This window comes from Fundulus heteroclitus, chromosome 24, assembly GCF_011125445.2.
Source record: "Fundulus heteroclitus isolate FHET01 chromosome 24, MU-UCD_Fhet_4.1, whole genome shotgun sequence".
In the NCBI taxonomy this organism is placed as follows: Eukaryota; Metazoa; Chordata; class Actinopteri; order Cyprinodontiformes; family Fundulidae; genus Fundulus; species Fundulus heteroclitus.
In genome coordinates this window covers 1,220,063-1,234,164 of record NC_046384.1, presented here as the reverse complement: position 1 = coordinate 1,234,164, position 14,102 = coordinate 1,220,063, and the positions used below count along the sequence as shown (strand labels likewise).

Genomic DNA, 14,102 nt, shown 5'->3' with positions numbered 1-14,102 from the left:
TCTTAGTCACAGCTCTGAGATCAGTCTGACTGCAGCTTGCAAATCACTGATTTCACAGCCCATCATTACATTTAGTCACCATGTGGTCTTTCTACAGAGCAAAAGCTCTGCTGAAGTCCACTCAGCACATCTGGACATGCGTCCTTCTCTCACTAGTTTCATCCAGATGTGTTCAGGGACAGCCTCCATGTTTCTTATTCAGCTGATGTTTCAGGAACAGATGAAATGTTTATGTTCAGCTTCCAGAGGCTGGAAACACTCACTGATCTCCTCTGTTGCTCCTTCTTCTCTCTGCAGGGAGTGGAGGTGGTGATCTTAGTGGAGGAGAGAAGCTGAGCTGTCCTGATGATCCAGAGGTTGAAGCTGCAGCAGTTTGAGTTTAAACAGACTCTAAGTGGATCCTGATGATGAACTCTGACCTTAGAGATGTTGATCCTGTTTATCTGATAATGTCTGTCATTTAGTGTTTGATATTGTTTGTCTCTTTGGACCAATGAGGATCAAATGAAAACTAAGCTGCATTTAGTGGCTTTATGGAGTTTTGATCTGAATCTGATGAAACTGCAAAATTGATCTTTTTCTCTCTGCTTCATTTTCAGCCTGTAACCCAGAAATCTGAAATAAAGCTCAACTCTAAAGTTTTCAGGCTGCATGTTTGCTTCATTGTGATGCAGTTTCTGCAGGTTTTTCAGCATATTTTAGATGTTTTCTTCAAATGTTTGGGCAGCTCTGCTCCTTTTATCTGTTGCTGCAAACAGCTCAGTGAGTAAATGATGGTTTCTTCAATCAGAGGATGAAGCTTTTCTTCAGGATTTCACATCAAATCTTTTTATTTCCTTCTTTCTGAAGGTAAAATCTAAAAGTGAGTAAAGATAAAGTTTGATCTGCTCCAGCTTCTCCTTTGCTGAGCATGGAAACACTTTCTGCAGCAGCTCAGAGACTTTCAGATCTTATTTGGAGGATTTTCTCTGTTCTTCCCACAGAACGGTTCTGGTTCTGTTGGATCTGAGGCTCATCATGCAGCTCTGCTCTGCTGAGGTCAGAACATAGATTTTAATCCTGTTTAGGGACTGTGGGGGTAAAACCTTCACCTGCAGCTCCTCATGAAGTCCACTGTTGACGTTGGAGAAGGAAAAGAGATTTTCTCTTTTCATCAGAAATTCAAACATGAATCATTTCCTTTTTTCTCGTTTCCTGGACATTTCAGACGGACCAGAACCAGAAGCTGCTCTACAGAACCTGGATCCTCAGATCGTCTCCCTGTTACATAAATAACTTTAGAACCTGAGAAAGACGACATCTGGCATCCAAGCAGACAGGCAGAAAGATAGAAAATCATTTTTAGATTTGTTGAATTTTAAAGTTAAAGTTGGGTTAAAATGAGGAATTATTAAAATGATTCATGCATCAAACAGGGATTAATAGATTTAGTCAGAACTGAGTTTAAAAGCAGAAGTTTAACAAGTTATCTGGATCCTTTGGTTCAGTTTCTAGCTTTAAAACATCAATTAGAACCAAAGATCAGCAGGTGGTGTCTCACTTGATTCCCACTAAAACTCCCTGAGTGAAAATGAAAAGCTGGACTGTCAGTGTGGTTCAGTCAGAGCAGCTTTAGAGACCATTCATCTGATGGAAACGTGGGAACCTTAGAGGAACATTTCTCTGTTCATTTGTTCTGAAACATTTGTTCTCTGGATGTTTCCTCTGGTTTCCAGCCTTCATTCTGTCTCCATCAGGATAGGAGACCAGCAGGTGGCGCTGCCGAGCAGCTTCAGCTTTCTATGGAGCCACATTAGCAGAACCCTAATGGATCCAAACTGTTAGGCCAGATCCAGGCAGCCTTTGTGTTCTCTACATGATCTGGGATGAAGAGAAAAGCTCAGAGCACATTGTTGGAAACTGTGGCACAAAGAATGGAGTGAATCATTTTTTCATGTGCAGCTATGTACCTAGGATGAAACATCTGCTACAATTTGGCTAAATAGTTTTAGTCCCAGCAAATAAAAAATAACCTGAGCCAGCAGTTTTGTCCGTAAACATGAAATGCCACTACAGCCATGGAGAAACCTTTAGGAAGAGCTTCTCTGGTTTTCTAATCAACACAATACAGTGATTTATTAATATGAACAGAAATATTGAGTCAAACATTCAGGAAGATGCTCACATGCATCTGTGAGAAAAGTTCCTACGCAGCGTCGTCTATGAAATGCAGATGAATGTTTTTGTCCTGACATCTTTTCAGCAGCTCACTGATGACACATTCTGGATCTGCAAGCCTGTTTCAAGATGAAAAAACTGATAAATACATGAGAAAATATGAAAATAACAGAGAATTCAGCATTTCTGGACAGAATCTGAGGGTTTTCCATCTTTAACCACATGTAATGACTTCTGCTCAGATTAATGAACGCACCTTTCTCCACCAGTTAAACAACATTAATGATATTTCATGGCGGCAGCAGCTCCAGATACACCAGTTACGTCACGTTTGCTTTGCTGGTTCTGGATCAGAGTAAATCTGCAGCTTTGAAGTTGCTACAGTCCTGATCAATGGAGAAAACAGAGGTCGTCAGTCAAGCTATTAGAACTGGAACAAAATCCAGATTATGTCAAAGAAACTCAGGATCCCAACACTGAACATCTTTGAATGCAGAAATCCGTTTGTTCTCTATCAGAAACATCATTTAGAGGCAATGAGGACTAATGACAGCAATGACAGCAGAAATATGACAATATTTTCTCCCTTCAGTTGGTTTGGAGCCATCAGGATGTGACAGCAGATCTTCTTCTCCATCTTCATCATCCTCACAAACATAATGCTACCATCAAGGCCTCTGTCCCACTTCTTCAAGTATGCAACTATGTGGCCTATGAACTGATGTGGGAAGTGACTATGAAGCTGTGAACTATTACCAAGTCCACATCTGCTCAGAATCTTCCCTTCTTTCCTTCTGAGGCAAAGCAGCAGCTGCGGTGATCTTTGTTCAGCTCCAGGCTGTCAGGCAGCAGTTTGTGGATGAAGAGCTGAGGAAGACGCTGGTTGGACTTTGGAGACCAGAGGAGCTCTTTAGTCCACGGAGGCTGTTGGTCTGACATGAGGACCGTCACTGATCCACCAACCGCTAGAATAAGGAGAAAAATGGCTTTTCACTGCCTTTGTTCATTGGATTTGGCAGTTGGAATATTTTCTTATTAAACTCAGAAAATTTAAAATAAAATGAGAGTTTTTCTTCTGCTTTGTTGAAATGTTGTTGAACAGTTTGTGTTAAACTTCTGTTGACTAAACAGATGTTTTCTTTTATTTGTATAATACGAAATAATGTCTTTAATAAAGGAAAAAGTCAAGCAGCAGAAGTTCTCGATTAAAACTGTTTGTGTTAAACTTCTGTTGATAAAACAGTCGTTTTCTTTTATTTTTATAATACCAAATAATGTCTTTTATAAAGAAAAAGTTCAAACAGCAGAAGTTCTCCATTAAAACAGTTTCCTCGGTCTCTGCAGAGATTATGTGGAGCCATTTCTGACTGAGATTGTGTTCAGAAAATGAAACTATAACCTGTCCAGATTGCCACAGGTCCTGCTTCCATTTTTCTTCTATTATTTTAAAGACGTTCACATGAACAGAGAAGCTCATTGCTATTCTTTCCATCTGCCTGCATTTCTCCACATAGCGTCCTGCCATCGGTGCGCAGCGCTGCGGCACATTGCAGCTGCCTTTGGGAGCTTGATGACAGACTAAGAATGAGCGCAGTTATTTCAATCTGAAAAACTCACACGGAAAGAAGAGACAATTAGAAGAATTTATTGATACAATATTTTAAGACTTTGGCGCTCAGACCTCGGCAGGAAACATTCACGCTGAATTATACTTCAATATGCATAAGCAGGCGTATGAGAATAGGGATGTTCCCCCCAAAAATAGCCGAGGTGGAGGCCAGTGCGTCTGTATGCCCAGAAAGCAGAGAAACTTGAATTGATAACTAAGAGAGAACAGCAAGATTAGCAATAGAAGAGAAGTGCAGTGAAGGCTTACCAAAGTTCTGTGAGATGAATGGGAAGATGATGATGATAAGGTGAATGGTGAGGTGCTTAGGAATGTTCATGATGATTTCTTTCTGATGTAAATGATTCTTGCTGATGACAAAAAGGGGGGGGGGTCGTTTATTGGTTTTAAAATTGTTGGAAAATTGTTTATTGTAATTGTGTTTGATTTAATTGTGTTTGAAAAAGGTCGGGTTGATTCAGGAGCAGCGATGGAGAATGATGCCAGCAACGCTTTACTTAGTAGGGCGTTACTCTATTGTGTCTACTTTTTTAATAAAGATCAAACAAACGCGTTACTTTTTACAAACTAGTAATCAGATTAAAATTCCTTATGCAATTCATGCTATGTTACTTTTTTGTGATTTTACTTTGGGGAAAAAACTGGTTTGCTTCTCTGAGAGAGACGTTCTGTCACCTACACACACAAGGAAAGACACAACCGGTGAGTATTAATTAAACTTCACAGTAACACTGTAACAAGGTAGATTTGGTCAGCTGGCATGAACCCGAGTCTCTGTGTTTATGTCACACGTGACTCTACTAGCTCCACAATCCTTTTATATAAACCGTCAGGAAATAATGATAATATTATACTATTTTAAACGTTATTGTAGGTCAAGTTCAGCGCTGAGGAGCAAATCTTGTCCCTAGGTCCAGAAAAGAGCCAAAGTTGTGCTTTCAGCGCAGCATTTGCAGCGTTCTCAGTCAAGATGTGAGTCCAGACTCAGCGCACATCTGATCCTTGTTCAGCTTTGCAGATGAAAAACTTCAAGGCCAAGCGAGCAGCAGCACAGAAGTCACTGCTAGAAAGTGGCTTCTAGTCACCAAGCTGCAGTGGGCTTCCTGAGCCCACCCGCTCCAGGGTGCCACTCCTCCAGAAGCGCCTGGAAGCCAAAGGTCTTTAAAGGAAACTCTGCTAGGACTGTAAACTTGTAAAGTGCAGTAGTGGCCCATTGTCTGCTTCTGAAGCTTCTGCTTTAATGAGCCAAACATGGAGCACGCTACCTTGATCCACAACACAAGCATGGCTGCTGCTTCTTCTCTGGCTTCTGCTGCTTTCTGCTGGGCTCTGATGACTGCAGCTCTGTCATGTCCTCACAGTCTGATCTCTAAATGATCAACAATGACAAGCGCTCGGCTCTTTGGCCAAATCTCCATCTGGCTTCATGTTGAGCTGCTGGAAGTGGGCTAGAAAAGCTGAAGGATGGAAACATTTCTCCGAGCCTCCCTCCATGTTGCTTTGCTGGCCATTCTACAAGCTGCCAGCTTGCAGCTTCTTCTGACTATACTACTATTCTTTCAGACTATAGACAACTGACCACATGGACAATTGGCATTTTCTGCTTCAGTTTCATGTGGCAAACCTTTCCAAATGTGCTAAAATTGAAGCTTTTGGCCTCTTTTAATGTTTGGTGTTAAAATGACTGCTATGCTGGTTAAGGCTAGTGTCTGGTGTTCTGGATTAAACCATTCCCTTTCTCCTTGATCTGAATTTCTAGCTCTATTCATGTGGATCTGTCTGCTGATTTCTCCATGGATGTCTAGTTTTTACAGGAACCAACAATCTACTAATCTGCTCAGCTGCTCAGTGCAACTGGAACTGACTCCTTTTTTCTCTTCTCTCTGACTTTAGAGGCAAAAGTGCAGATGAGTGTCCGCTGCAGGACAAACAGGATCAAAGTGGAGCAGAAAAGCATTGGTGGTGGCCTTAAATCTTCCTCTCTCTCATCACATCCCAGCTCGAGTCATCCAGACTCCCCTGTGTCCACAGCAACTCCACCTTTCCCTAAAAACACTAAGAACACCATGTGGAAGTCTTTGGACCAACAGACAGCATCTAGTGAGGCAAAGAGAAAAGAGCTGAGCTGCTGGCATTCTCTGAAAGATCACTTTCCTGGAACCATGAGGATCCACCAGGTCATTACTCTGGCTCCAGGAGAACTGATAGTTCTGGATGCAAGTTGCATGAGTTCAACACGTCAGCAGTTTATCTGCAAGTGCTTCAACACCCAGATTTCAGTTTCAGACAGAAGATGGAAATGGCTGCATCACAGCCAGCTGGTGAGGGAAATACAGGAAAACAAAGCAGTGGGAAAGTTCAGACCTGATTGGTAAATGGTGTATTCTCAGATATGATGATGATTTGTATCCAGGTATCATTCTAAACATACAAGAGACACGTGTCCAGGTCAAATGTATGCATGGTATTGGGTCAAAGCGGTTCTTCTGGCCATATAAGGATGATCTTCACTGGTACCTGTTTGATGAAGTCCTTGAACTTATTCCACCCCCACAAACGTTACAAAGCGCCATGTGGAAGTCTTTAAAGAGGTGTGGAACCGACTCACAATAGGAACTCAATGAAACAAAAGGCACATTCATGCATATATACAGACGCACACACTGATACAGGAACACATGCAAAATCACTTTAACATGGACACAAGCACTGATACAGACACATTAAAATCCTTCACTGTCTGATCATTGTTGTTATTAATATAAATATATCAGATTACAAGTGAAACTGTATGTTAGGAATTAGGAAGATGTTACTTTTAGCAAATCTCCCATGAGACTTTGTCATACCTACACACACTCATACACACAGTTCACATTATGTTGCATTTAATCATTTCACTTAATGTTTTATTGTTGGTAATATGCTGTTTATTTTACTTTAGAGTAATAAAGCTCAATTCAACAGCAATTTATATATGTAGTCCTTGCTATGGTTCCAAATTAAATACAGTATAATGCCAACAGAAAGTGCTGTACAATGAAGTAAATATGTAAAATTGTATTTGTCCCTTTAACCCCGTTACCATCTTCAACCCTGTTATGCTGGTCTCAACCCCGTAGCACCTACAATTTCATTAAAAAAATAAATTTAAGTGTTGAAAAAATAATTTAACGTCTGTTGACTTTTATCTAAAATATTGAGAGCTGTTATGTGAAATTAATTTTGATTACAATTCTTAGGTTAAAATACATTTTTTATGAAAAATGACATGAGTGTTTTCCCCGATGTTTCACATTTCAGGAAATAAGAGGACACAAATGTGTGATTTTCTGTAATCTTTCAGTTTAAAATGATTGAATTAGGTGGACATTTTATCTATGTGAAAATGTTGATTTCTATCCCAATTTATCTTATGATAATATTCACAGAGCCATAACGGGGTTGAGGAATTAGAGTGACAACATCTGGAAATAATGATCAAAACTAAAAGGAAACTAATGCCTGAGACGGAAAAAGTTATATCCCTAATGTAATGAGATAAGGGGTGCACAGTGGCATAGTGGGTAGCACTGTTGCCTTGCGGCAAGAAGGTCCTGTGTTCAAGTCAGCCCTGGGTTTTTCTGCATGGAGTTTCTGCATGTGTGGGTTCTCTCCAGGTACTCTGGCTTCCTCCCACAGTCCAAAAACATGACTATTAGGTTAATTGGTCTCTCTAAATTGCAACAGACTGGTGACCTGTCCAGGGTGTACCCTGCTTCTCACCCAGTGTACGCTGGAGATAGGCACCAGCACCCTGCGACCCCATGAGGGATAAAGCGGATCAGAAAATGGATGGTAATAAGATATACATACAAACAAAACTTTTGGGTACAAAACGTGAAAATACCAGTGTCCAATTTTACCCATTCTAATACAATAACTCAAAAGCACTAAAAAAATAAGCTAAATTGTTTATTTTATCATATATTTTTAAGAACAATATATAAATTAAAGCAAAGAGGCAACATTGACATAATTATCTTTCGTTTTACAAACAAGTTGATGAGAAATTCTGAGAATCCGCCTCTTGCATCCTTGTGCTGTTTGCAGGATGACCGCACCAAGATGGCGGCCGTGTTTTATGCGCCTCTTTCCCAACGCGCAGCCACTTTGACCACTTCCGGGTTCTTTGTCCTTTGTGTTGCTGTGAGGCCAGAAGCTGGAGTGTTGGTGACGCTGAAAGAGAGCAGCTGCTGCTGCAGGTGATGAAGTCTGGAAAGAAGTCCAGCAGCTGGAGGCACAGCGGAGAAACTGGAGGGAAGCAGGAGCTCAAAGAGCGGCAGGACGCAGCAGAGGAGACACCGATGATGGGGGATGTTTTCCAGCCCAGAGTTCTGCTGCACCCATCAGGTTTGAAGATGTCCTTCTTCATGCTAACTGTGTGGATGGAGCTAAAGTTTAGGAGCCGTTTTCAGCACCTGATGGATTCCTCCTCTTCATCAGAACTCGTTGCAGGGTTTCCCCCAGAAAACTGGCTAAGTCTGCAGCTTACGATAAGCTAGCATGTAGCATAGAGGGCGCTAATGCTAGCTTAGCATGTAGCTTAGGAAAGCTAATGCTATCTTAGCATGTAGCATAGGAGGTGCTAATGCTAGCTCAGCATGTAGCACCGTTCAGTATCAAGTTTTTCTTTGTGCTTGGAAAAATTCCCCCGAAAAACGCTTTTTGGTTTATCTTGTGTAGAAAGAGGGTTGCAGGTTTTCTTCTGGCCGTATGGAGGACCAATCCTGCCAACATTTAGAATATGTAACGAAATAAATCAATGACTCCAATACTGGGCCAAAAGTAGCTAATAATATAAAACTGTGTGCCATTAAATGCAACAAAACAATGAAAAGACAATTATTTAATAACAAATATATACTTATAAATCAATGTTTAACTGTCATATTTTATGTCTCGTATTTATTTAACTGTCATAATCTATCCAATTTAGCCTATCAACAGTAAGGATTGCTTTACTTTGTTTCTGTGTCCTGTGTTGTAGCCATTATTAAATGTTTTAAAAGGAATAATTAGATTAAATTCCAAACAACAGAATGACAGTAAAGTTACCGGTGTAAATTTTTAGGGTGACACTGAGTTCTTCAGATTCAGTTTTCTCTACACTGCTGATCAAATCTTTTTCTCTAACTTTGGAGGACCAATCCTGCCAACATTTAGAATATATAAAGACATAAATCAGTGACTCACTTAAATAAATACCAGGCTAAAAAGTAGCTAATAATATAAAACTGTGCCATTAAATGCAACAAAATAATAAAAAGAAATATATATATATATTTATACATCAATGTTTAAATAATTTAGTCATTATTAAACATTTTAACTGAATAATTAAATTAAATTTCCACAAAAGAATGACACTAAAGTTACCGGTGATCATTTCTAGGGTGAAACTGTCAGTTCCTGAGGTTCAGTTTTCTCTTCACTGCTGATCAAATCTTTTTCTCTAAACTGAATCTTTCCCATCGTTGTAACATTGTAAAGATCTAGTTGTTCATGAAGCATGTAATGTGTTTCAGTGTTGGCTGTAGATGTTAAAGAAGAGGCTCCTGAAGAACAGAGTCCTGAGGGGGAGCAGCAGGAGTCAGAGCCCCTCCACATAAAGGAGGAACAGGAGGAACCCGGGGCCCGTCAGGAAGGAGAGCAGCTCCTTGTGAAGGAGGAGACTGATAGCAGGTTTCCATTAACTGCTGCTCCTATCAACAGTAAGGATTGCTTTACTTTGTTTCTGTGTCCTGTGTTGTAGCTAAAGTCCAAAACTCTCTGGATTGAGTGGCATCCAATCAGATAAAACTATAAAGATTAACCCGTGTCACTGTTATTAAAATGTTATTTAAATGCAAAACACAATAGGATTAATTTATGTCGTAATGTAGGAAATTTTATACATTGCCCGAATCCACACTGCATACATCTAATTCTACCAGAAAGATAGTAATTAGAGACACACACATTGAAGAGGTGAATAAGTGATTCAAGCTGTGTGGTAATCAGGTAATTATTTTAGTGCCACAGTGTCAGAAAATATGAGAATGTTAAAACCTATATTTACACTATATTCATATCCCCTTTGTAATCCAGGGAGGAAACACTGTTGGCTTTGCACATGTTATACATCTGCATTGTGAAAATGGAGCAGGTCTCCTCTCTGCTCTCTTTGCTCTGACTGCATGCAGGTCTTTCAAGGCAAGGCAAATTTATTTTTATAGCACATTTCAGTAAAGAGACGATGCAAAGTGCTTTACATGATTAAAATACAGGTAAATAAAACAGAATAAAAGCAAGTAGGAATAAAATGGAGAAACAGAATGGAATAGAAACTAAAAGCAAACATTAAAAACAGTTTGACTACAAAGTTGAACTAATAATGTTTCACTAAAATAGTTTAACTAGAACAATCAAAGGCAATCCTGAACAAATATGTTTTTAATCTTGATTTAAAGGAACTCAGGCTTTCAGCACTTTTACAGTTTTCTGGAAGTTTGTTCCAGATCAGTGGAGCATAGGAACTAAATGCTGCTTCTCCATGTCTGGTTCTGGTTCTGCAGAGCAGGCTGGAGCCAGAAGACCTGAGTGGTCTGGAGGGTTGATGCCCTGATAACAAGTCTGTGATGTATTTAGGAGCTAATTCAGGGATTTATAGACTAACAGAAGGATTTTAAAGTATATTCTCTGAGATACAAGGAGCCAGTGAAGGGACTTTAGAACTGGGGTTATGTGTTCTACTTTCTTAGTCTTAGTGAGGACGCGGGCAGCAGCATTCTGAATCAGCTGCAGCGGTTTGATCCACTTTTTAGGCAGACCTGTGAAAACACCGTTGCAGTGATCAGTTCTACTAAAGATAAACGCATGGATTATTTTTTCCAGATCCTGCTGAGACATCAGTCCTATAATCCTGGAAATGTTCTACAGGTGATAGAAGGCCGACCTTGTAATTGTCTTTAGATGCTTTTGGAGGTTCAGGTCTGAGTCCATCACTACACCCATATTTCAGGCCTGATCAGTGGTTTCTAGCTGAAGCAGCTGAATCTGTGTGCTAACTTTTGATCTCTATTGGTCCAAATATTATTACTTCAGTTTTTTTATTCTATTGAATAAAATGATGGGATTTTTACAAGATGAGGCAGCTGCCTGTGCCTGTGAGGCAACACTGAGGGAAGTAGGGAGGGACTCACTGCAGCTCTAGCTGCTGTTCTGGGAGAATAGCAATAGACCCACTCAGTTTTTGGTGGTCCTTAATATTAATGACATCACTCTACATTGAAAACCTTCTGTATCCTTGGCCATTCAGTGAAAAAGGTCTGTTCATGTGACATTATGAGACAGTAGAGATGAAAAAGTCACACTGCTACTGAAAAAACTATAATCTAAATGCTCAGAAAAGCGGTGGATCCGAGTAGAGCCGGGCAAATGGAACCGTTTTTTTCAATCATCCTTTGTTCTTGAGCTTTTTATTTTATCTTTAATCTCAATTAAATCCACAAATAAAACAAATTGAAAATCGGTCTTATTTTGAACACGATGGGCTAGGCTGAACAGTTGCTCTGTGACCACCCCTACAGTGCTGCAAAACGATCTGTATAAAATCCCAAAATCAAAAAAAATGTTGCCAATCTGTCTTTTTTTAACTAGAAAAATAGCTTTGGGTGGGTTAACAGTTTCACGTCATTTGGTGAGTTTTTAGAAGGAATTAATCAGAAGATTATATCAAAACACTGTAGTTGTCATGTTGTGGCAGAATAGTCAAAACTGCTACATTTAAATAAAAAGACGTCTTCTTGCACTCGTTTTATTACTGTATTTTTCGGACTATAAAGGACACTGAAAGTCCCTTAAATTTTCTCAAAAATGGATAGTGCGCCTTATAACCCGGTGCGCCTTATATGTGATTAAAGTTGTGCTTATTGACTGATCTTATGTACAATTGACTCAAAAATCTGTTAAACTGTGTAAGTAAGACCTTGGTTTGCAACAAAGCCGCTCCACTCAATAGATATTCAGAGCATTACGGTACACTTTGTCACTACCTGATCCAATCCCTGAGCTGTCTGCAAGCAGGGTCCGAAATTAACACTCGCCAGACGCCAAATGCGAGTAAATTTCCCGTTTGGCGAGCGAATTTCAGAGGGCTAGCTGCCACATGGCGAGTAAATAATTGTAATAAATAAATTGTGTTTTTCAGTCATTGGGTAGATTCTTCTGTATTTTTCAATTCATATGACAACAAACACAGGTATGCAAACACTCACACGTGACGTGAGAACGAAAGGATCTGGGCTGTGGATGATCCGTTCACAGCTCTGTCCATCCAGAGCTCAGTCTAGACCCGTCTTCTGCGGAGCTGGTTCTGCTTCTTTCACTGCTTCTTTCTGCTGCAGTTAACAGAGCAGCAGGAAAAGCGATCAGAGTCATGATTTTTAGGTCTTAACCAGCGGTGAAAGTGCAAAGCAGGAGGCGAAGGGGGAGAGTGGCTCCCAGATAAAGCCTTCATTCAGAACCAGTCATGGCTGCATGCTGGATCAGAACAGACTTGCTAACCAGATGCAGTCTCAAACGCCAATTAGTCTGTTTATAAGTTTCGTTTATATTTATTCTTCATTTTTTAACTACGTGCGCCGTGTTTCTGTGCCTCAACCGTCTAACTGCTCCTCTCCCCTCCCTTCCCTCGGAGCCAGGTGCTTTTATCAGCGGCCAGCCTTTAAAATGTGAATCACTACGTTTAATGTCCTTCCACTCGTACCAAAATGTTCCAAATTAAAATCAATAGGAGAGTCAGTAGCTGTGTTTCATGCTCTTGTTTTTAACGACACAGAACCAGTGATGCTTCGGTGAGCTGCTGCCTTGCGCTTGAAGTCAGGTGCGCAAAATTGCGTTACATGTAATTTAGGTAAAATCCAGCAGCTGGATCATGGGTAAAGATGCAGCGTGAACCCATGTGTGCTTTAAGTGATGCAGCTGAGGGGGAAATGTTGGACCGTATACGCTTGATGAAACTCTGCCTCATTCACCAATGAGACCAACATTGATAAAGAAACCCGTAGAATAATGATAATCTGTAGTGTTTTCATTGCCTGGATGTGAATATGATAATTCACATTGTGCCTTTTATAATCAACTACAATATTTTCTTATAATAATTGGACTGAACTTATATAGCGCTTTTCCAGTCATGCTGACCACTCAAAGCGCTGTACACTATAGCCACATTCACCCAGTAGCTTTCACTAACGCGCGCACATTCATACACCGAGACACAGCTCGGTGGGCAATTTGGGGTTAAGTGCCTTGCCCAGGGTGGCAAGGGGAAGCTGGAATCGAACCCACAACCTTCTGATTGCCAGACGACTACTCAAGCCACAGTCGCCCTTTATCAAAGTCAGGAAAAAAAGATTTCTCTTCCAGGGTTCAGTCAGCCACGCCCCCGAAAATTAACATAACATAAAAACAACATTGAGAGGTCTGGTCAGGATTAATATTTTGGCCGGTAAAAAATATGCCTGGCTGGTTGATTTTTACACCTAACGGCCAACTTGGCCGTCGAATCAGGAAGTTAATTTCGGACACTGCCTACAAGACTGCCTGACTGAAATGTCTAAACTAGAAGTGCATTCATGTAAGGCGATCCGTGCCCGGAGTCCGAGCTAGCAACAATAAACCAAGTAAGTTAATTCAATATAAAAGTTACGTTTATTTTGGCCTTTTGTTAGAAACAGGGCAGTGTAGTCCAACTACGCTGTCCTCCCAACAGAGACGGATAGAGAACTGTGGACGTGAAGAGACAGACAAAGCCTAACATTTTGTTTGAAAAGCATGGCTGAAAAGGTCAATATTGTGTCATCATTACTTTAAGGTAAAAAAGATAGCTGTACAAAGAGGTTATAACAGTCATGCCATTTTATTCTATGTTTTACTGTTCTGCATGTTCTGTCAAAGAATTTAATCTAACAAAATTTCCAAAATATATTTTAATTAAAACGAGCCTCAGTTTAGGCTGAGATCTGTTAAAAACTACCGCACCCGGTCGGCGGTGAACAACCCTAAGTGGACCCAGCTCTTTATACCGGTCAGGCGATCCCCACTTTGCTATTACTTTGGATGCAAGACGCATGAAGCAGACGCGTATACTTCAAGTTATATTTTATCTACTAAAGGCAGAGAAACTGTTACAGACACATCATCGCTGATGGGCTCTTGATCGACAAGAAGCCCTGATTGCTCATCACAGAAACATTATAAAAGAGTTTAATCAGTGAACCAGTGTTTACAGACA

General features: G+C 40.3%; 1 protein-coding gene and 1 long non-coding RNA gene across 8 annotated transcripts in view; one reads left to right on the top strand and one right to left on the bottom strand.

Annotated features, from left to right (window-relative positions):
- LOC105924392 (NACHT, LRR and PYD domains-containing protein 3) overlaps positions 1 to 587 on the top strand; it is a 30,480-nt gene extending 29,893 nt beyond the window's left edge. For all 7 annotated transcript variants that reach the window (XM_036128294.1, XM_036128293.1, XM_036128288.1 and 4 more), the window contains one exon: positions 298 to 587. In XM_036128294.1, the coding sequence (XP_035984187.1) occupies positions 298 to 313 (16 nt within the window). In that variant the 3' untranslated portion in view covers positions 314 to 587. The remainder of the gene's footprint in view (positions 1 to 297) is intronic.
- Positions 588 to 1,520: 933 nt separating this feature from the next.
- On the bottom strand, positions 1,521 to 12,402 carry LOC118557894. Its single transcript, XR_004928088.1, has 3 exons — positions 12,082 to 12,402; positions 2,414 to 3,122; positions 1,521 to 2,276 (listed from the first exon to the last, which is right to left on the bottom strand). It is a non-coding gene; the product is annotated as an uncharacterized LOC118557894 (long non-coding RNA).
- Between the last annotated feature and the right edge of the window lie 1,700 nt (positions 12,403 to 14,102).